General features: G+C 40.2%; 2 protein-coding genes across 4 annotated transcripts in view; both read right to left on the minus strand.

Moving 5' to 3' along the window:
- Positions 1–23,065, minus strand: part of eIF5B (eukaryotic translation initiation factor 5B) — a 37,211-nt gene extending 14,146 nt beyond the window's left edge. Inside the window, exons 1-7 of the mRNA XM_036815138.3 lie at positions 22,649–23,065; positions 21,423–22,573; positions 19,550–20,972; positions 19,238–19,370; positions 7,945–8,021; positions 5,140–5,335; positions 2,898–3,005 (exon numbers count right to left, since the gene is read on the minus strand). Of these exons, the coding sequence (XP_036671033.3) occupies positions 2,898–3,005; positions 5,140–5,335; positions 7,945–8,021; positions 19,238–19,370; positions 19,550–20,972; positions 21,423–22,573; positions 22,649–22,719 (3,159 nt within the window). The 5' untranslated portion in view covers positions 22,720–23,065. The remainder of the gene's footprint in view (positions 1–2,897; positions 3,006–5,139; positions 5,336–7,944; positions 8,022–19,237; positions 19,371–19,549; positions 20,973–21,422; positions 22,574–22,648) is intronic.
- RpL28 (ribosomal protein L28) overlaps positions 1–23,451 on the minus strand; it is a 384,986-nt gene that overhangs the window by 268,444 nt on the left and 93,091 nt on the right. The gene's annotated exons all lie outside the window — the stretch shown is intronic.

Below are 23,451 nucleotides of genomic sequence, written 5' to 3' on the forward strand. Positions count from 1 at the left end.
GAATTCGATGGGGAAGTTATTTTTTTCGAGGTGGAAACAATCCTCTGAGATCATCAACATTTCCCTAAATACGATTGATCAGGCGATGGTTTTATTTTCGCTGTTTACCTTAACGCTGTGGAAATTTTAGAACAGCAATTAAGGTGAATTTTGCTAACAAATTTATATGGTTTTAAGTGTTACTTCATTGTAATTGGTTTCGAAATATTTCTAATTAAATATTTATTTGTTAAATCTTGAAAATGTTATCCAAATACTTTATAAAGTTCCAAGAACTATGTATATGTTTTAAGTTCCTCCCCCTAGAACACGGTAACTTCCAATCACTTCCCCTGCTTAACCCCAAAACCAATGAACCCTCTGACCGTCCATTGATCCCTCACCCTTATTAACCCCATCGAACCGTCTGCAGACATATCCCGTTACCGCATTTTGACACTTGCAATCCCCCACATTTTCAGGGGTTAAGGGTTGAAGGCACCAGCGGTCAGACGACAATGGTCACCTGTTTAACCCCCGTGGCCAGATTGTGTAATGACAAACCCCAAAACCAAAACGGGAAGTGGAAGTGGTTTGGGCTCTGTCATTCTGTCGTTCATTTCGTGTGTGAGAACGGATGTTTTGGCCAGCTTGAAACAATTACGCGGACCGAGAAACAAAGGCCAGAAACCAAGTGATCGGAGTGGCCTGCTATTACAGATTTAATTATATAATTAATAAATGTAATCAACGGCCAGGCCAAAGACAAGGGCCAAAGAAAGACGACCATCTGGCAGAGAGTGACTCTCACTGGCACGCATGCGCAGCACAGCATCGAAAGGAAGTTGTCGCTGGGAGGAAGGGGCGAAGAGGGTCTGGAAGAACTGCCGAAGAACTGGAGAAATCCCCAACCCTTTCGCAGAAGAGCTCCCCCAGCTGCAAGTCAACGGAAATCGCAAAGGCAAAAAAGCAGCCGGGCAAAGAGGCAAAAGCGACAAAACAGCCACGACGACGATGGCCCAGCAGCATTCTTGGGCAGAAATGAAGTGCAGATCTAAAGTAGAATTGGATCAGGTCGGGGGAATGGACATGGACATGTGGGCCTGGAGCAGGGGTTAGCATACGATCACATGTGTGTGCCCGCGCAGTGTAAGCTCAGATTGTGGGGACTTGGTGGATGAGCTACACTTTCTGCATGTATAACCTATAGAAAATCTATCATATAAAGGAATGCAAAAACATACTACAACTGTTTTACTATTCTACTATTGAAGAAAACTCACTTTTAAAATTTTAACACCTCTTTAAAAGAATTCTAAAAGTATGACACGATAAATTTTTAAATTATACTTTTAGACACCATTGAAAGTATTTTTTTAAAAGTCTACAGACCTATTTGACTTTTTCCATTAATACAATTTAAACCAAGAAGATAACAAAAATTATTAAAATCGTACTACTCATTAAAAAGATATATACATATGGTAATCAATAATTAGTAAATTCATAGAGTGCTAGGTGGCGTGTTAGTGAAATCTCGTTTTTGTGTGGTGTGGCAACAGTCGATTTTCTGCATGCATATCGCCATCCCTCTCGCACTCCCTATAGCTGGGTTACGGGTATAGCGACTATAGCGTTTTCTCTTGTTTTTAATTCCTGTTCCTATTACTTAAACTTTTTAAGACCCCATAGAATCTATCTGAACAAATCGTAGGGTATTCCCCGCAAAAAAATCAGTATTAAAGCTGGCAAAAAGCGAGAGGGAAGAGCCCATTGAGAGCGAGGGAGAGAGAGAAGGAAGACGTTAAAAAGAATGACGATGAATGACGGGAAGCGCACAGCTTAGCAGCGCTCTCTTGGATAATTGAGGAAGTTATAATTGCCAATGAATGCCTCCTGCTCCTGCGCCTTCTGTCGCTGCTACTTCTCCTCCTGGTAAAAAGTCAAGAGCGGTACGGGAAGCGGTATACAGAACATAAACCCTTTGGCACAAGATCGAAGAAGCGACAAAAACCGACGACAGAGGTGGAAAGGAAACAGTTGTTGTCTTTGGCAACGGGAAACAGGACATGTCTGCGCATAAATTGAAATGAGTGTCGTCGTCGTCGTACCTTCTTCGCTTTTTTTTTTCCTTTCTTTATTTCTTGTATCATCATCAACGGAAGGACAATAATTGAGGGCCCACCAGTCGGTGGTTATTATGATGGAATTCAGAAAACGTTTTGCGACGCAATTCGTTCGGGCGATGAGCTAATAACTATTTGCCCAGCTCCCCAACACAATTGCATCACGCACATCCAGAGAGAAGACTATATAATGAAAATAAAACCGCACCACCTGTGTCAACAATGAAAAGCTGCCCCGCCAAAGGTAGCAAATCAAACAAACAGCTCATCGTTGGCCTGGGCCTCCTTATTATTATTATATACTTGATACTTGACACGATTTCCAAGACAACACACAATACATATTCCCAAAGACAAGGACTTTCATTGTGCGTCCATTGTGCGCATAGAGGAAGAACCCAGGTCCCCAACAATCGCGATCTACACCGCCGATCTGCACCACTCCTAAATAAATGCGTGCCTATTGAATGGAACCTTTTGTGGAGCGAAACTCGCAGAATAGTTAAATATTTGCCAGCGAATAGATTGTGGACGCATGGAAAAAATATGGAAAAGTTGGTTAAGTTTCTATTTTAATTATTTAAATTGTCACTTTGACAGAGATTTTAGTAAAGCTATTTAAAATTCTTATTCATCTTTATCAATTTAAAGTCCAAGGATCAAAGTAATAATACATATTTTAACTAAACTCTTCGTATGAAATGTACAATGTATTATATAGGTAATAAAGTGTTAATGGTTCTCAAGCCACCCGAATGATCAACAAATATTTATTTTTCTCAGTGCACTTACCTCCTTGCTGGGCACGCAAATTGGAGTGCCCACTTTGACAATGCCGTTCTCCACCATCACGCCCATCACGATCGGATCTCGGCTGTTGAATATGAACTGTGGCAGTATCTGTGGGATGGTATCGAAAAGATAGAGACAGAGAACGGGGAATTAGATCAATGACTGTTAGATAGACGATGATTTTGTGGGGTATAACTAATAAGCGGCTCAATCGGGAACGATCGATAGCGATGGCATGGCTCTTAACTACTTTTTAAATAATGTCCGATAATTATGGTGACTTAGGCGATGCCTACAACGGATTTTGTAAGATAACACAACAACTTTGTGTCAGTTGATGCTCGTATATTGGTTACTCTACAAATTGGGTATTACGTTTAAATAGTTTTGGTCTTTCAAAAGAAAACTCCATTTTCTCAGAAAACTAACATTATTTTTCTCAATGAAAACTTAATTAATGCTGAATATTTTACAACAGTTACAAATTTGTTGGGGCTACAGAAAATATTAGGACTTTGTTATAACAATCTAATATTTGTTAAAGTATACAAAAGTATTTTATAATTGTCGTATTTGTTATTGTTTTATTGTGAAAATTTGGTTAAAAAATGTATTTTCTAGTGCATTTTCCTATAGTTGTGGCCCATTAATAAAGTGCACCGGCAACCTCCGACCAAAAACAGCTTTGACTGCACCAAGAACAACTTAATTTCCGTTGCGTCAACTGTTGAAGAAGGCCTCAAATGGGATGCCGCCTGCAGCAGTGGTTGAAGATGCGGCACAATCTGAATCAGCCGGCATAGAAAATGGATCGTACGTTGCCGGGAAAAACGAAAAGTGGCCCAGAGAACACGTTTCTCCAGCTTCACATGCACATGCCTATTCTCCATCTACCAGCCAACTCCTTAAGACAGAAGGCGAGTTAATAACTCAAACTAAACAACGTCATTGTTATTACAAGACCTGCGACTGGGATTTCCACTCCAGAGAATCGTTAAGTTCAAGCTGGCTAAATGCACTCGAAAAAAGGCTTGTTCCCGGCAGAAAATAAGAAACCATCCAAATAGAGTTGAATTAATACATAAAATCATAGGGTTTATATACATATATGTATACAAAATAACATTCTTAAGAATTAGTAATTTATGAAAAGGAAAAAAATATCATTTATAAATTTTAAAAGATAATATTCCAAAGAATAGAACATTTTAAATATATTTTATAGTTTCAAATACAACAAAACCATTCGAGTGTACAAGATCGAACAAATGCTACCAACAGCTGTGCGCTATGTGTCCAATTACCAGCACAGTGGGAGCCCAGTGGCTAGAAGTGGTCTAGAGTGGACCAGAGTGGACCAAAGTGGCCCCGAGTGGAGTATGGAGTGTGGAGTGTGGCGTGTTGAGTCCCAACATTGCATACGACCAAAATCTAATGATTGCCTATAAATCAAATATGCTGTTTAAACATTATTTGAGCAGGAAGTGTGGACGTGATGCAGGCGTCTGTTGGGATCTAAGGCTTTAATCGCTTGTTGAGTGGTTGTCTTGGCCCGGCTAATACATATATATAGTGTATCGTAGCCCCCAGCCACCAGGAGTTTAAGCCCGTTCCATTCTTGTTGGCCAGCATCATTAAGCCAGCGTCAAGACGAGACAAGCCACAGCTGGAGATCCATTCTGGCTCTTTCTTAGAGTCGGAGTCGTAGTCGGATTCAGAATCGGAGTCTTGGTCTCATTCTCATTTTCAGTTCGCGGCAGATTGCATTTTACACCTGTAGCTTTCGGGGGTAATTGCAGCTGAGCGGAAGGTGCACAGGCGGGGAAATGGAACACGAACATGGGCACATTAAAATAATGCCCATAATGACACCGAGTCTTTCGGGTTTCCGTCTTTAATTCGTAACATCTGATACGTACACTTAAAAAAGGGTGGCCCAAAAAAGCATTCATTTGTAGATCTCTTTTTAAATTATTTTAAAAACTATCATCAAAAAATGTAATATTTGTATGTGGCTTATTTCAAAAAACAAATCTTTAGGGCTCGTTTAAAAACAGACCTATTTGTATCCAAACAAATTCTTAACTTCGTTTTTCCCACTATCAATATAATAAGTCTTTAACAATGATATTTTCACCTTAAAGGTATTATAATATCAGCCATATTTATAATACTATATAATTATTTAACTATTCTAACGATTCATCCTAATCACTTTTTAAAAATTGTAAAGCTTACTTACCCTTAACTTGCAGGGGAAGACGGCTACGGAGCGGAACTCTTCGCGCTTCTTCTGCTTGAGTTCCTCGCGATAGGCGGTGAACTTATCGAACAGGTGATAGATAATGTCCGCTTGGAATATTTTCACGCCCAGGGAATCGGCCATTTCCTGTGCCTCCCGCTCGATCTTAACGTCGAATGCCAGAATTGTTGCATACCTTAAAGGGGGGATAAATAGAGATCAGTGAGATTCGTCGGCGGTAATTTAAAACAATTAAAAGTATATGCAATCCGAGAGACTGGAACTGAAACTGGGCAACCAACGAGCATAATAATAATAATAATAACAATAACCATAATGACACTGCAGCGTCGTCGACTTTGCTGGTCTTCCTGTCTGGAAAAGAGAGAAAAGGAGGAGAAGAGTTGGCCTAATGATCGGGCCACATGGCGATCCGAGAGCACCAGGAAGCGTTAATAATTGAAATCACAAACAACCTCGCCGGATAAAATCCAACTGACGGTCGGTCAGTCAGCTCAAGATGTTGTTTGTTTAGCTTGGTTAACTTTTGCCGTGAGTGGGGCTTTCAATGACAGGAAATGGTTGGCATTTCGAGAATCGAAACTCTCTGTCGACAGGAAAAGGTCCCAAACTCAAAGTGGAGTCAGCTAATGAGGGGCACTTTTTGGGATCTCTCGAACATATCGTATATAAAAATGGAATTGGGTTGGGGATTAAATTTGTTTGGGTAGAGGCGAAAACAGTTTAGGATAGAATCCACGACTAATCGATCTATGAATTATGGGCAATTTTAGGAGCGAGGGAAGAAGATTAATAAAAGTAGAGAGGAGAACACCATTAAATTTTGATATATGGGTTATCTTTTAGGTATTAGACAGGGATAGTAAGAAGATTTATAATTAACAATTCTATAAAATCCTCAGAGGTTTTTCGTTTTAGAATTTCTGAAATTAAGTTTTATTTTAAATGCCAAAGTATGATTGTATATATGAGTTTGCAAACTTATGGATATATGAACCATAACAATTAAGACCCTCCCAAAACAATCGCTTTCGAAGCGAACTTTTACGAGGATCGATGGGGAGTGGAAACCCCTCAAGGGGTAATAAATAGACAACCATTGTTTGAGCAGATCACTTTCGAGTAAACGAGCCAATTTTATGCATAAAAGATCACATAAAAACAGTTAAACATTTTATGGGACTCGTAAATGCGACAGCCCCAGATGGGAGATATGTATGTGCGAGTTTATATAGTAGAACCCATCGAAGGCACTTCCCTCCCGGACAGACGGATTTTTATGGTCGCTGCTCGCAGCGTAAAATGCAAAATTTTATGGTTCGAAAATTCCACACGCGTAAAAATCATAAATAAATGAAGAGCAGCCACACATAGTCAAAGATAGTGGGGCGTAGATGTAGGTATATTTCAGGCATAACTCAGAGTGAACGCACGCATGCGCAAAAGGGCCGGAAACGGAAATGCTTCGTCTTGGGCGTAGATATAAGATACAAGATACAAGATACCAGATACAATTGCAGTTCCACTTCTATTTACTCTATTCCGAGCATTTTCTCTACGTTTTTGCACATGTGACAGCGTAATTTGAGTGGGCCGTAAATGTATCTGCATCTTTGTGCTGTATTTGCAGCTTTTATTGTTGCCAAGCAGAGCACGAAAATAGCTGGCAATTGGAAACCCCCACAGGACTGAAAAAGAGAAAGATATAGACACGTCCGACTGGAATGGACTGCACTGGACTATTTGGCATCACTTAACGCCGCTAATGAGACAAAGCTGCCGGCTTAAAGGTTTCGCTCTTCTATAATAAATCATGGGCATCCCAGCCGGCCCATTCCATTCCGCTTAGCTTTATCCATCCCCCTGGTAAAGTGCATTTTGTGATTGCCTCTAAATGAATCACTTAACCCGACCATCGGCCATCGGGGCTCCTTGGTCGGCTAATATCACACACAATCTTCAAAGATCCGACCATATTGCGTTCTTTATCAAGTGGCGGGTGGGTACGGTTGGGTACGGGGAATTGTGTTAATGAAGTTAAGCGGCAATAAAATTGCATTGTTCGTTGTCATATATCAAAAAGTCGTTTATTCTCGCTGTCTCGCGGACCTCTTGCTGCTTTAAGTGTTCGAATATAAAGCGGGAATGGCTTACAATGTAGTCGAAAAATGGTTGGGGCACTGCGGACCCTATGAATAATGAAATGAAATGTGTGTGCCCCGTTGCAAAGGTGTTACATGTAAGTTGGACACGTTCTCGAGAGGAAGTACTAAAGGTGGATACCAAAAAGGTGGTAAAAGCCAATCTAATTTTATTGTGGGGTAAAAAAGTTTCCCAAAGCAAAATTAAACAGCCAAATGGCGTTTACCCTGAGTCAAAACAATTAATCGCCAATCTCCCAAACAGGAAGTATAATAATCCATAGTGGTTGAAATACAATTCTACCGTTTTATTATCTAAAGAATTCCCCAAGTCATCACTTTTATTGCATTGATCAACACTCAGCCATTTGTCATTCATAGAAAACAACCAGCGGATCAATTTCCCCAGCTGTCGACACAATTTGTGTTTGCGAAATCCCTCAATGGGGGAGTTCAATAAACCCCCACGAAAGTGAATTTGATAGTGGAAGTTCCACTACTCGGAAACCTCTCGGCTGTACAAATTTCCGCATTCAGCAAATTCTCAAGAACTCTGATATTGTATAATTTCGTATGACACATCCGCAAACAAAAATGAAGGGGAAAAGTGGACATAGAAGCGATAGGTTTGGGCTTTACTTACTGCGCCTCGTGTTCCAACATTGTGGAGGCCTTCATAACATCGCGTTTCACTACAGGACCAATACGGATAGCAGAGTACTGGAAAAAAAAAATAAAAGGTTTTCGGGTTAGAAGAGAATTGGCATTTCCTAAAATTAGTAAGATTGGTGCTTTAAATATAATATAGAATTTTAAATATAAAATTAAATAAAATATCAAAATACTTAAATCATTTTCCATTATATTTAAAAATACATTCATTCTTTAAAATCAGGCATATTGTCAACCATGTGGCTGCAAACTTTTCTCTCTTTTGCTGGCCCAAAAGCAATTGACCCAAAGAAAACTTTGTCTATTTTTAGTCAAATGGCCATAAAAAAAATAAACGAAATAGAAACAGAATTTAAACTAAACAAGCAGTCCACTAAAGTGAAACATTTCTCAAACGTCCAAGTGGCCAGGAGACATTGGGTGGAAACGCTGACGATGAGTTCATTCACATCGAAGATGTTCAATTTTTATTTTGTTTTTCCTTTTTTTATTTTTTTTGTTCGTCGCCAGATGATTACAAATGATCATTGATAAAAATAACAGCAGCGGCGCGAGAGTCTGACATGAATGAATGGTTGGATGGTTGGATGGTCGGATGGTTTGGGTGGGTTGCTTTGGTGCTGTGGTGCTGGGGACTTCAATGAGTGGGGCAAATGGAATTTGCTGTCGATAGCGACTTAATTGCGCCACCGGATATGCACGCGCCGTTGATAAGACCGAAATAATGAGAGCCTCTTGAATGAACCCATTAACAACTGGCAGTACAACTCGTTTTACTCTCTCTTTTACAGCTGTCTGATAAATTGAAATGTCGGCTTATCGCGTAGATTAATCGGATTAATTTAAATGCCAGTTTATCGCGGGCATAAATTAAGTATTATTAAAAGGCTGCTATTGAAAAGTCTAAAGAGTTAACATGATAATTTTTATCAGACTTGGTCATTAAAATATTTTTTTTCTAAATTACATAAAGTCTAGTGGACCAGCAATTTCTTTAAAATTACACCCAGACTTAGTCGATACTCCACTGACGTCATATAAAATTTCTTCGTTTTTGCTCAAGTGTTTCGATTGTAAATTGAATTCAATTACAGCTTAACCCATTCATGAGCATTTCATTCATTACTGCGAAACGCCTCAGCTGCTGGCGCTGTTATAAAAGAAATTGTGTGTAACTAACGGATGGCAAATAGGAAAAATATACACCAACAAAAAAAAATAATAGAAAAAATAGCAAGAAAACCGGGAGAGAAAGAGTTTTGCAATCAGCAAAACAATGAATGAAATCGGAAGTTTATTGTTGTATGCAATTGTGGCACAGTAGCAACAAAAGCGAGCAAGAAAACTCACAGTAATTGAGGAGGCGAGAAAGAGAGCAGTCGTCGATTGCATGTAAAGCGGAAAACGGGTGCAAACGGAAGTGATAGCCAAGTGCCCCCATTTATGCACTCAAAACATTTATTTTCTAGATCTCGAAACCCATTTTACAAATGTTGTACCTCATAAATACTAAAAAAAAAATACTAAACTATCAAAAAATGTTTCTTAGTTTCATTAAAAAAAAATAATTATAATGTTTTAGTATTTTTACAAATTAAAAAAAAATGGAATAAAAGAAAAACATAAAAAATATATAATTATATTAAAAGAGAAAAATTAAACAAATTCTTAAGAACAATTTGAAATAGATTTGCAAAATGCAACTATTATAATCATGAGTTACAGAAAATATACAATTCTTTCATGATTGAACTGAACTATAGAAGACGCCAAAAAATTCGCACGGGTTGTAAATCATTTGTAAAGGTGTCTAAAAGTATGCTACAACAATTTGTTCACAGAATGCTTTCAGACACCCTTCGTAAAAGACTGCAAAACCCCATTGAATTGGCCTCCAATTCTATGGTTTATTTTAATGCGTCCAAAATATATTTTCTCCAAATGGAGATTTATTTTAAGACGATTTTTCAGTGCGTTTCTATGGGACCTAAAAAAGAGTGGGTGTGGGGGGGGGGGGGACTTTCCACGTGGCAGCCGGCAGTCGATTTCCAGCTGAATATCATTTCGCACAAACAATCAGAACGTGCTACTGACTGACGCAGCAACATCCACATCCACGTCCATGTCCGCAGCTCCACAATTTCACATTCGGCATCAGCAAAAAGGCCAGAAAAGCCAGAAATCGGAGACGAGAAAAGCCGTTTGCCAGTGCTTTTGCGCAGAATTTGTGGGCGGGATGTGCGTAAATGGCAAATGAAAACGCACACGAATGGCAAGCTAATTAGCAGGAGAGCCTGGCTAACGTGGAAGCCAAAGGTGGAGGACCACGCCCACCACCTGCCGCCCCCTTTTTTTGCTGACGTCAAGTGGCAACGCCACTCAATGTTATCGATGACACGAGCGAGGAGCCAAGACAGGTGAGCACATTGAGCAAAAAGTTCTCAAGCAAATTTATCGGAGCCTTAAAAATAATAAAACATTTTTCAGGAAAAAGTTTTTTAAACGCATTACCAATAAACTAGATTTTAGAATTATAAAGCCAAGGAAATATTACAGATTTCAGAATCGATTTTTATCAGTTACTTAAAATTTACTTTCCTGGAATATTTTCAAGATGATAATTACATTTTGTTTTTACTCTCGACATTTAAATTGCTCATAAAAGCCTTAAAACTGTTCTAGCTTTTTCCCAGTGCACAAATAAATTGTTTTAAATTTGTTAACGCTGCCTATGATGCCAATTTTGATGAGAACAACCAAATTAATGGCATATGTCGTCTCTACTGACTGACAGACAGCCTAAACAGCTGATTAATGTCGGAGAACCTTCGTTACGGAATTGGAAAATTGCGGCGATTTCGAGAAAATGCCGCACGTTCCTCATGAACTTCCGTTTCGCTTTGGGGCTCTTGAATGCAAACAAATATCTATTATTTTCAACTTCCTTTTCTTCCAAAAATACAGTCGCTACGTGTTTATGAATGAAAATTAAGCAATAAGCTCTGGAAAGTATCTGTGAGATACTCAGCGTACTTGTATGCGTGTGATAGTGTATTTGAGTGTGTGTGGGGCAGGAAGAATTGCTTCCGTTGTTTTTTGTTTTCGTCTTTCCATTTATACATTCATTCATTTACTCATTCACTTGGGTTCACTCATTCATTCATTGTTTTTTTCACTTCTTCCTTGCTTCTTTTTGATACCCTTGTGGAGGGTACTATCATTTTAACCGGAACTTTACGAGACAGAATAATATTATGTACTCTTTTATCAAAATCGTAGGATTACTGTAGCAGTTCCACAAATGAAAATCGAAGTTTTTATAATAGAGATAATAGTCAAAATTAAGTCTTATCCATCTTAATTATTACTTTAAGGGTATGTAAACTTCGGGTTTCTTGTTCAATTTTTCATTTTGTTGTTTTTTTGTTGGGGCAATCTGTTTTTGTTGTTTTTGGCAACTGCGTCGCATTAATGAAAACATTGGCATTGTCTGCTTCTTACCTCACTTCCTTCCTGCCAACCGCCGTAATGCCCATCTAGTACTACGAAACACGCTAAACATGAGAAAAAGAACCACGACCGCAGCGAAATTAAATTCATTCATGAAATTCAACGAAGAGCGTCCAAAAAATAATAGGGGCGGAGAAGAGGGTTAAGCACCCAACAATGGACATTTCTGGGTCCGGTCTTTTATTCGGGGTCGCATTTAGCCCCTGCCTCACCCTTCTCCATCAAACTATTCATGAATGGGCCCCCGAAGACGTCACGCTACACGATCTAGCCAGTTTTTATGCCTTCCATATTTCCCAAGATATTTGCGTGGCATTTTTGTTTTTTGCTCATTAATTGCGTAGCTCATTTGCCTTATTAAAAATAAATACACTAATTGAAATTACAAAAGTTGAGGTTTATAAAGATTACATTAAATAAAATATATTTAAGTTAAATCAGTATAATATGAATTGAACCAGTGACGGAACCAGAATTTGGGGGATATACAAAATATTTATTGAGTAGAAATCCAAAAAATTTGTATAAAACTAATATTACACATACTTTTTAATCTATATATAACCCAACCAACTAAATATTTGGATATTTTTGGCTATATTTTGCTTTTGAAATTTAGTAAGCACAATAGGTTTTCAAAAAATAAATATAATAATACTAACTCTCAGTATTTGATGTATTTTTAAAAAAATACTAAACAGAAGACATTTGATATATTTTTTCAATAGATATCTAACATATTTTATTGGTAAGGTTACAAAACCGTACATGGGTGTCCTGAAAAAAATTAAGAAAACTGGCCAGTATGGCTAATTCTTTCCTCACCTGCTGCGATGTAACATTGATGTCCACCCAGACGAATATGCTGGCCAAAGTGGCTAATTATCTTAACTGCCACTACTGTAGCTTCTGCCGCGAGTGGGCGAAACCGCAAAACAGTTGGCACTGGATTTTGATGATGATGATGTGGATGTGAATGTGGATGTAGATTCGCATAGTTTCGAATAGTTTTGCGTTTTGCATTTCGCATGCAAACGTGCAAATGCGGTGCCAAATGGCGGCCCCAAACGGACGACAAGTCGCCGAGCATGACGAGCTGTATTTGCGAAACTTTCTGTTGTTTACTTTTAATTAAAATGCATGTGGGAATCAAATTACGTCGGCCATACACATTTGCGGCCGACTGCTAGGTATATATCTGCCCACCTGGCCCACCTACCAAATCCGATTCCGACTCTGACTCCGAATCTGAATCCAAAACCAAAACCAAATCCAACACCAGCAACAACAAGTGGCACACAATTATGGCAAAGGCAACCGCAGCACAATGAATGCATAGGAATAGTTGATGGCTACATAATTACATTTTCGCCCAAATGCAGCGACAGCATCTGGTGGCGTGGTGCTTTGGATCCCACTGGCGGAGATGGAGGATGATATATCCACATAGTATATATATGGGGAGAAAGGAAGTGGGGTGGGTTGACTGGTTGAAGAACGAGAAAAGGCAGTCGGTGCTGCGAATTTATGGGAATTCAAAAGACTGTGTAGCTAAATAGAACTTAATCTATACAGAACTTATTTTAAATCTTTTTAAGTACAGCAATACTCAGAATGCTTAAGAATTCGCGTTATATAAGTAAAAAATACCACAAAAAAATACTAATTGCTATCCCTTTTAAAAATACCAAAATACTTAAGAATTCGCGTTCCGTCAAAAAACAACCAGTTTATTTATTTAAATTGTCCTATCCCAACTGTAGCTTACAAATTTTCCTTTTGATATATTCAAGCTCAGGCATAACAATTTAGCTTCTCTTTGGCTTACAAATTTGGCAACACTAGTAGTAGTTTGGTAAAGAAGAAGACACTCAGTGTCTGGCAATTTTTTGAGTGCGCAATTTTTTCATTCATGAAAAAGGCAACAAGACGAAAAAGAGTTGCGGGATACATTGTTGTGCAAAGAAAATACAGGTAAATGTGAGCGAGTGTGTGGATTGCAAAATTGAATGAATGAACATGAACCCAGCCACGTTGCGGGTGTACGAACAGCAAATGCAGCCTGTTGTATAAGCCAAATAGCAAGCTAACCAACTGAGAGAGGTGCACACAGCTTTTTTTTATGAATGGCAGCCGGCAGCACCGCTATATTTGGCCGTTGATGGCTACGAGGTGCAAATGTTAATGAAGCCAACGCTGCAACAGCAACAGGCAGTGATGGGAGATATATGTATAGTTAGTGGTACTGCAGTAGAAATGTAGGTACTTGTTTGTACAATTTTTAAAAATTGAATACAATAGTGAAACATATCTTTACGTGAAGTAAGCAACTTAAGTTTTTTTTAAGTTATAAAATGTCTTATATTTTGTATCTATACTCTTCGTAGATAAAAACCTGAAGAATTCGCGGTATCCGTTTCCTGGTTTCGATCAAAAAGTTCAAATAAAATTCTATGCAAATGAAATGCTTTAAATTCAAATAAAATTGTATGCAAATGTGGTACATTATTACTCTACTAAAGCATAACAAGAATCCTAAAGAATTCGCGGTACTCCATGCTACATTACATCATGTTTGTCCGTTAAAATTTTGTTAGTTTCCCACTTGTACCTTCATGTACCTTTACAATACTGTATAAATAACATATTTATGGTCTACATTTTGTACCACTTCAAGGTGTTCTCATCACTGAAAACGGGGAAAGAAATTGCAGGCCAAATGCATAACGGTGTTTGCAATGGCCCAAAGAGAAAGAGACAGGGCGATGGAGAGTGGTAGCAGCCGTTCATTCATGTTGTCTTTGGTTCGCTTTTTCCGGCAGGCGATCATAAAAATGTGCAGCCAACGGACCATAAATCTGGCGAAAACATTTTCCATGACGTAACCGAGGAATGTCTGTTGACTGGAGGCGGAAAAATGCATTTTAACATGGATTTTTATCGGTTCTGTTACTTGGCTCAAAGAATAGTTTTAATGCCTTTAAGATTGCGTTTTAAAAATAAATCTTAAAAACGCCAACACATTTATGGGAATATAAAGTTTTAGTTTCCAACGATTTCGTTACTTAAAAAGCTGAGAATTTATAGTTTCGTTAGAATAACTATACTTAAGTTAGATCATTATAGAACTTGTATTTTACGTCATAATTACTTTAAACTATGAAATCTAGGGAAACGCATGCAAAGTTATAAATTGGTACTTTAAAACCAACATTATACTCCAAAAGCTTTATAAAATCCTCTATATAAACCGAAATATGGGGGTAAAAACAAGATGGCATGGGGTAATGCTTAATCGTGATTGTGACGCACACTCTCCGCAAACACATGGCCATCAAGCTGGGCAACAAGTGCAATCAATTTTTATGAATGAATCGAAAACGCGGCATTGATCAGTTGCTCTTGTTGTATTTATTGAATTTATTGTGTTTGTTGTTATTGCCGCTACCGTTACGCCCTGCCGCGCAGAGGGCGCAAAAGGGGGCGGGGCAGGGGCTTTTAATTTATCGAAATGTATAGCAAATGTTTATTTGATCAATGAAATGAATTATTGTACGAGCATCTGCCTCTGTATGTGTATATCTCTTTTTTTTTGTATCTGTACAAACAAGCAGATACATCTACCGAATGAATGAAACAACAAAAAAAAAACCCGGCCCCAACACAATAATAACCACTATAGATATGACTTCCATAAATGCCGCTCAATATGTGGGACGCAATTAAAAACAAAAATAAAATAAAAACGGGAGAGCAAAACATTTGTAATTGATTTGTTTTCCATACAATTGGTTGACTTCTGTTTGCTTTTAATTTGGCTCTTTTTGGGAACTTGTTAGGGTTTATTTTTAGTCTTATTTTTATTTTTTGCTGCCTAATTGTCAATTAATTAAAGTGGAAAAAAACATACAATGCAGTGATCAATGATGATTAAGATAAAATAAAAAAAGTATTTAAAATTCTACTGAGCTGAGCCATAATTTCTCAGTTAACCAAGTTTTTTAAGAATCGTATTTCAACTTAGTACTCTAATAATCAATAATATAATAAGTTGGGTTTCGTTTATAACTTAAATTATCTAAACTTCCCTAAGAAATTTATAATAACTCTTCTAAAATCCGAAGTATTCAGAGTCGGTATATTTATTTTCCGCCTCCCAGGTGACTGAAAGGGTTCAAAACCGTACAATTTGGATCGGGTGAATACCAATTAATGGAACAGTGCAAGCGTAAGATTGATTGCCAATCGCCAATCAACGCAACCTGCGACGTGTCACAAATTAATGGGCTAAACGAGACAAAACTTTTGAGCGGATTTTCTTCGTTTTTTTCCAATGTTTCCAACGTTTTATTTTTTGAACGGCAGCGGCCACCACTCAAATGACAATTTCCGGCCGTCAGTTTGGCAGTGCCAATAAATTGGCAACCCTGCTCGTATTTCAACGGCCACGCAAGAAAAAAGCAAAAGCACCGAATCCGAATCCGAATACCGAATAGCGAATCCAAAAGGCCGCCATCATATGTGGGTGCCTAGAAAAATGACTCTGGCAGCGATAACCATAAAGTTTTATGGCATTTTACATAGCATTAGTCGATCCAAAAAAAGGTAAAGCCCGAGAGTGTCTGTGAATGTTGTTAGCCAGTTACTAAATTTGGCTTAAATGAAGGCGAAACTTGTTACGTAGCCGGCCGGTGGTCGTCGGCCCACATGGTCAGCATCTCTGGCTCAAATCATGAATGAATGAATACAGCCCCCCGGCAGAAGTCTGTCACTCTGTCCGTTTGTCACTCATTCACTCAGTCAGTCAGTCAGTCAACTGGCCATAATTGATTTTCGAAACGAGCGCAGTAAACATGACGGCGACAAATTTTTCGTCTAATATGTGACAAAATCGGAAAAAAACGAAAAAATAATCAAAAAAAGTACAAAATAAAGAGCAAAAACCGACGACACCATATCGAAAAACCGACAAAAAGTCGCGGCCATATGGACAACATGTGCATGCGACTGCAGAAATTGTTAATTCATTCATTAAGAGTCCAAGTGGTCGTCCAAAAAACGAAACCAAATCTATTGGGCGCGACTCAGAAAAACCACTTGGAAATTATTTCAGTGGGCCGCCAAGACAAAGGGAAGCTTAGATGATTGAACTTAAATAGGAGCGGAGTTTTCTGGAAAAGAGGTTTACTGGAAAGTCATTTAATTAGCTGGTTGTTCCTAGAAGTGGGATTCAAAAGAACTTTTTTATATTTTAAATGAAATTAACTCACATGTAGAAAACATGGATTTGCTTGAAAATACTTTTTAAATCAAGATTAAGATCTTAAACAAAAATGCCTGACATAATTTAAGTAGTTATGAACCCTTTGTTAATCTGCGGGGGAGGTTTATATTAATTCATCTCTAAAAATCATAAAATAAGCTACTAAATTTTTTTAAAAGTATTTAAATTTAATTTAAAAGAGTGCTTAAATATTTTTTAATGTAAGGAAAAGAGTCTATTATGAGACACTCACTTGAAAGATTTTCCTAAAACCCTTAGTTTTTAGATAGTTTTTAAATCCGGTATAAGAAATCTCTCAAAAAGTTACCTCTTAGGCAAGAATGATTTAAGATAAAGTCAGCATATAGCAAACCACTTTGGACAAACAGCGTGGGGGTTAAAAGCAATTACTTCCATAATACCGCTTTAAAAACCTCTTTAAATCGATGTGTTCTTGCGGACTGATCGAGAATACTTATATTTCTGAAAGATGACCCCTTTGCGGCCTGAAACGTCCCTGGCCTGGTCTCATCATTCAGTCAGTCGCTCATTCATTCGGTTCACAACCACGCGCCCTGTGGCTGCATTTGGTGGCTAATTTGCATAGTTTTTCAGCTCGGTGTGCTTTAGATTGCGTTGGCGTTTCGGCCCGGATCGTATTGGATCGTATATGTAGTGTGTACACACATGTAGGAACCTTAAGGCCTGGGAAAGTGTTGCGGCCTGCCGATGATAATGATAATGATGGCTACATGGAGATGATGATGACACTGTGGGAAACCTTAGCAAATGTGGGCTGCTGTCGCTAATGAGCTTGTAGTGTCAGCAGAAACAGAAAAAAATATATAAAAAAAAATATAAATAAAACAAAAACTTAGTGAGCCAAAAGAGTTTTTACTCGAAAATAGAAAATTGCTGAACCAACAGAACGCTCAAATGTCGGGGTCTTGGATCAAATGGCCCATATGTTTATTGTTTTGTTCACTTTATCCGCGCTTCCGTTGCAACATTTCCGCAGCTGAGGCAAGCGAAAAAAAAAAACAAACGAAAAAAAAGGGAAATTAAATAAGGCAAATAATTCTGATTATCTAATTCCCATTAAAACAGCCAAGCAAACTCGATTAATTCATTCATTTAAGGCGTGCGTTCCTGCTTTTGCTAGAAAATAAATATTTGCTAAATTGGAATTTGAGTTGTCATATCCGCTGCGGTCACATAAACATATATACACCGCCGGAATATACAAATATATATATATATATGGTAATGTATCTGTAGATCTGCGAATGCGTATGTGGTATATAGAGCGGCCAGTATTTTTAGTTGGGTGTTCAATCTTCTCGAGACTGGGGGGCAGACAGCGAAATGAAATGGTTACAGTGCGTGTTCAGTTGGCTGGGCGCCCGCCACTCGGCTTCTTTTGGCATGAATCATCCTCACCATCGCCATGATCATCGCCAGCATCATGATTATCATCTTGCTGGCTAGAACGGCCGGGTTTTGCATTTTACAAAAATACGCATTTTTATGTTTACGGCGTAGTCTGGCAGACAGGAGGAGAAAATCTCGGCTCCTCCGCCTCCTCCTCACGCACTCATAATTCCCCAAAAATCCGAAATAGTTTTTTGGCCAGCGAAAAATTTACAACTTTGTCGCCGCACCGAAGAATTCAATTTTGCCAGCTATCGAAATGTAGCCAGAGAGAAATGGCAAATTTTCCAAACTGCGTACTACCAGGGATTTTGTTTATCGTCGGACTATACGAGCTGTTAGAAATATCCCGCCATGGGCAGAAATAAATAATGTGTACATAAATTGCAGAGCTCACCTATTAAAAGGTTATCTCTCCCTCCGAAAATATTCTTTTGGCTAATTGTCTAAACAAACGGTGCGAAATTATGTTAGCGCATCGTCTGAGATCTCTTTCCCTTGGGGGCTTTTAGATTTCCCTCTGTTTTGGTTGTTATTCACTTCGGACTTGTTGCACAAGACACGTGTGGTTCATTATTTGTCAGGGGATGCAAAGGTACGCTTATTTAAAAGGGCGTGAATCAATTGAGCAGAACATATTGCCATTTCTTGTTTTTCCAAGAGAAAATCAATTGTGCAGAAATTATTGGAAATCATGGATAATGTCTACTTTTAATTAAGTGGAATTTTAATTCCGGCATTTACCTATGCATATTTCCCATGAACTAATTAAATTATTGTTTCTTCGTCTAACCATACCCTTAATATTTTGTAATACCCTTTTTATATCAATATATATTGGTCTTAAAGCTTTGCCAATATTCGAAAGTCTGTAGCCAAAAAGTATGCTATAGTTAAAGAAAATATATTTATAGTGAACAGTTTTTAGTTCTACTACCAGGAAAGCTATGGCTCAAAAAAGGATTTATTAATATATATAGTCTCTATAGAAACGATTTAATAGGACCAATGATGAAATACATATATGTTCTTTCAATAAATAAAAACCTATTTTACTTACCGGAATTTTAGATGTGCGCAGGAACTCCAGAAGAGCCTCCAACGAACCCAGCGTGGAGGCCTGGACATGAACGCCTGTCTGGGCCAGTTTAATGTGACTAAGGGCACTCTTCAGCTCCCGAGCAACTTCATCTCTGAAACAAAAATAACAAACAATTTAAAGCACAAATATAGATTAGATCAATAAATTAAGAAATAGTTCCTATAACAATAAACAATCACTGAAGGTTAAATTTCTACCGTACTTAAAATGCAATATAAATAATAATTTCGATATATTCCAGATATCATTATGTAACCAAAATAAACTCACGTGCAAATTTCGACTTCATCCGGCTTGTGGGCAATCAGAAGATTGATGCCTGCAATGGCCTTCTCCAGATCCTTGGCAGCGATTTTCACGCCCTGCGCAGCCTTCACCTCCTTGTACTCCACATAGGCGTTCTTTACTCGCAACTCCTTCATGGGCTGGGGCATCAACAGCGAACGGATCTGTGTGACAATGGGTCCATCCGTGCCAGCTACAACCATGGTTTGACCCTCGCGCAACTTTCCGTTGATCAGGATGGCATCGATAGTGGTTCCCAAGCCGGGAAGTGCCTTTACCTCCAGCACGGTGGCCTGCAGCTCCTCGGAGTACATCAAACGCTTGGCCAGCATGTTCTGACAGAAATCGGCAATCATGAAGAGCAGATTGCCCATACCCTCGCCCGTAATTGCACTGGTGGGCACCAGTGAAATGTACGTCTTGGGGTCCGTGTTCTCGTAGAAGAGAGCGGCGTTCAAGCCTTGCTCGGCAAACTGCAGGATCACGTCCTTGGTACGCTGCTGGAACTCCAGCTGTGTGTTGCTCTGCTGCTCCTTGAGCACATCCCTCACATCCCGTCGGCCCAACTGTTTCCAATCGTACAAACGATCAATCTTGTTGAGGGCCACAATAAACGGACACTTTTTCTTCTTGAGCAGCTGAATGGACTCGATGGTTTGCGGCTCCAGTCCGTGCATAATGTCCACCACCAGGATGGCTATGTCACAGAGGGAGGATCCTCTGTTCCTCAAGTTGCTGAAGGACTCGTGACCGGGTGTGTCGATGATCAGTAGACCAGGCAAGCGATGTTCAAATCCAGCGGATGCCTTTACATACTTGGTTTGCTCCTTAATGGCATCGATGGGCACGTTTGTTGCTCCAATCTGCTGGGTAATGCCGCCCGCCTCGGAATCCTGAACGTGAGTGCGCCTCAATTTGTCCAGAATCTTGGTTTTTCCTGTATCTACGTGACCCAGGACGCAAACCACTCCTGCTCTGAGTTCGTCGGTCGTACGCTTCTTTTCCGCCTCCTCTTGACGCTTCAGGATTCGGGCTTCTGCGCGGAGTCTTCGTGACTCTGGATCATTGGCCAGTGCCGTTTCCTTTTCCTGGGAGTCATCGCTCTCCTCATCAGAATCATCACTGTCATCGTCATCCTCATCATCGTCATCGTCTTCTGTGTCCTCATCCTCTTCCTCGGCAGCCTCGGTCTTGCCATTGTTGGTAGCCTGAGAGGATTCCTCCTCGGGTTCCGGCTCTGCCTCGCTGTCGGTGGCATCCCAGCTTTCCTTGACCACCTCCTCCTCGGCTTTCTTGGCAGCAGCTGCAGCGGCGGCGGCGGCAGCAGCTTGGGCTTCCGCTGCCTTGGCCTCCTCCTCGGCGGCCTCATCCTTGGGACCCTTCTTCTTGTTCGGACGGATGCGGGTTCCTGCAAGGGATTATTGGGTTAATAATGGCGCCAAGGAGCACATAATTTAGCAGAAAAATGAGATTACTACTGATTTAAAACAAACTAATAATGGCAAAAATAATTGTTATGCAACTTACATAACTTCTGATATCAGGTTATAACTAAAATATACAAATTATCTAAGACTCTTATCTATTTTTAAAAATTGTTTATCTTTAAACTGATTTTTTAACTCAACGTTCAAGAAGAAACGACAGTTGCATGCAAATGCAGAAGAGAAAGTTTAACTATTTACATACAACATTTTGCACAATTCACAGATAATATTATTCAGTGTTTCAGCTTATGAACTGAAGCTGATTTTAAAATTCACTTTCTCTAGGAAGTTGACTATATTATATGCAGTTTATAAAAGAGTAAATAACCGAAATGTTCTGCTTAATAAAACAAAAAAGTAAGTAAAATCACCTAGTCGAACAGGACGCTTCTCGGTGGGATCGGGAACCTCCAGGCCCTGAGCCTTCAGAGAATCCAGCAGAGCTTGAGCCCTGGCCCGATCCTCCTTCTGCTTTTTGGTGAGCAGTTTGCCCTCCGCCTTCAAGCGAGCCTTGCGCTCAGCCTCGCGTTGTTTCTTTTTCTCCTTCCTTTCGGCCTCCAGACGCACTGCCTCTAAACGTGCCTCCTCACGCTCATCCTCCAGGCGAATGCGCTCTGCCTGTTCCCGCTCCAGGCGCTCTTCCTCTTCCTTGCGCTTCTTCAGCTGCTCCTGCATGGCGGCCACCATGGCGGCAGACATGCCCTTCTTCTTGGTGTCCTTCTTCTCCTCCTCGGTCTCGGCCTTCTTGTCCTTCTTGCCCTTCTTCTTGTTCTTGCCGGACTTTTCCTCCTCTTCGACGGCTTCGGGTTGGATTTCCTCGGAAGCTTCAGGCTCGGGCTCTGGGGCAGGTTTCTCCACAGGCTTGGGTTTGGGTTCCGTAGCTGCCTTTTGCTTGGCTAGAGCAGCCTCCCTCTTCTGACGCTCCTTCTTCTCCTTCTTTTTCTGAGCCGCTGACTTCATAGTGCTGCCGCCCTCCTCATCATCACTGGCCTCATCCTCGCCAGCGTCTTCCGCCGCGGCAACGGGAGCCTTGGCCTGCTTCTTGTTCTTTTTCTTCTTGGAGAACTCGTCGGCCAGTTCTTCGGGAGAAACAACAGTGGCGGTAGCAGGAGCATCCTCGCCGGCATATTCCGCTTGGAGTTCGGCTAAAACCTTGTCCAGATCTTCGTCGTCATCGTCCTTGCCCTTGCGTTTGGCCTTCTTGCCCTTCTTCTCGTTCTTCTGGGGCTTGGCGACCACCTTTTCCTCCTCCTCAGACTGGCTTTCCTGGGCAGCCGGCTCATCCTCGTCGTCGTCGTCCATTAGCAGCTCAAAAGCGGACTTCTTGGAGGCCTTACCCTTGGCGGGCACCACCTCCTCCTCATCGGAGTCTTCATTTTTGGCAGCCTTGCCTTTTCCCTTGACACTGAGCTTCTTGACGCCTTTGGTCAGGGCTTGGACATCATCCTGGCCAGCTTTGTTGGCTTTCAGAGGCTGGTTCTTCTTGTTGTTGAGGCTCACCTGGTCGCTGTCCACGTCGGAGCTGTGGGATACGCAATGGACACAAGTTAGAAAGTTTGCCAAGTTGGCAGGTGGTTTATTTTGGGGAAAGACTCACATTTCGTCCGCCGAGGAACCGCCTTCGACCTTGGTCAGTATCTCTTTCTTGCCCTTTTTAGCTTTAACCATCTTCCCGTTTGCGACTGCAACACGCTCCTCCGCTGGCCAAAAACGAAAAGCCGTGGGTTATTCACCGCTGAAAGATCCGCACACGCGACGCTTCGGCAGCCAAGAGAGAAAAAAGAGGAGGAAGACTTTCCACTACGGTGCTCCTGGAGCTGGAGATCCTCTGATGCTGATCTCGCTGTGATGGGTCCTGCGGCGAGGTGCTGCTCCTGCAGAATTGGGCAATCGAGGGCTGAATGTGGCACGGTGGATTGCCAATTTTCAGTCGGTTTTATTTAACCGTGGAAATTCTGCACACAAACACGTTGGGTTAGTGGGCGGCGGGAGGGAGAGCAGGGGGTCGCAGTGTGACCGTGCGATGGGATAACTGACAATGAGAAGGGTGAAGTTATCGATTGTCTTCGTACCCTGTAATCACCGATTAAAGGGGTATATTGGTTGAATGAGAGTATGATTTTTTGTACACTGTACATTGTTCAAAATGTTTTTACTATTTTTATTTTCCATGTTAAAATGGTTTTGCTTGTATAATAATTTATATTTACGGTTTTTAGTAGAATCGTGGCCAGAGTTGCCACGGCGCCGGTGTGCGCTTGAAATTTCGGTCTTCTTTTCATCACATGTGTCAATAGCCTTTCATCTAATCTTGTTCATTCGCGAATTTATCGCTTAAAATTTTTAAACATATCCTTTAACTTCATTGATTACTGTAAATTTGTATTGTGCGATGCAAGG

Source organism: Drosophila suzukii, chromosome 3 (assembly GCF_043229965.1).
Source record: "Drosophila suzukii chromosome 3, CBGP_Dsuzu_IsoJpt1.0, whole genome shotgun sequence".
Taxonomy (NCBI): Eukaryota; Metazoa; Arthropoda; class Insecta; order Diptera; family Drosophilidae; genus Drosophila; species Drosophila suzukii.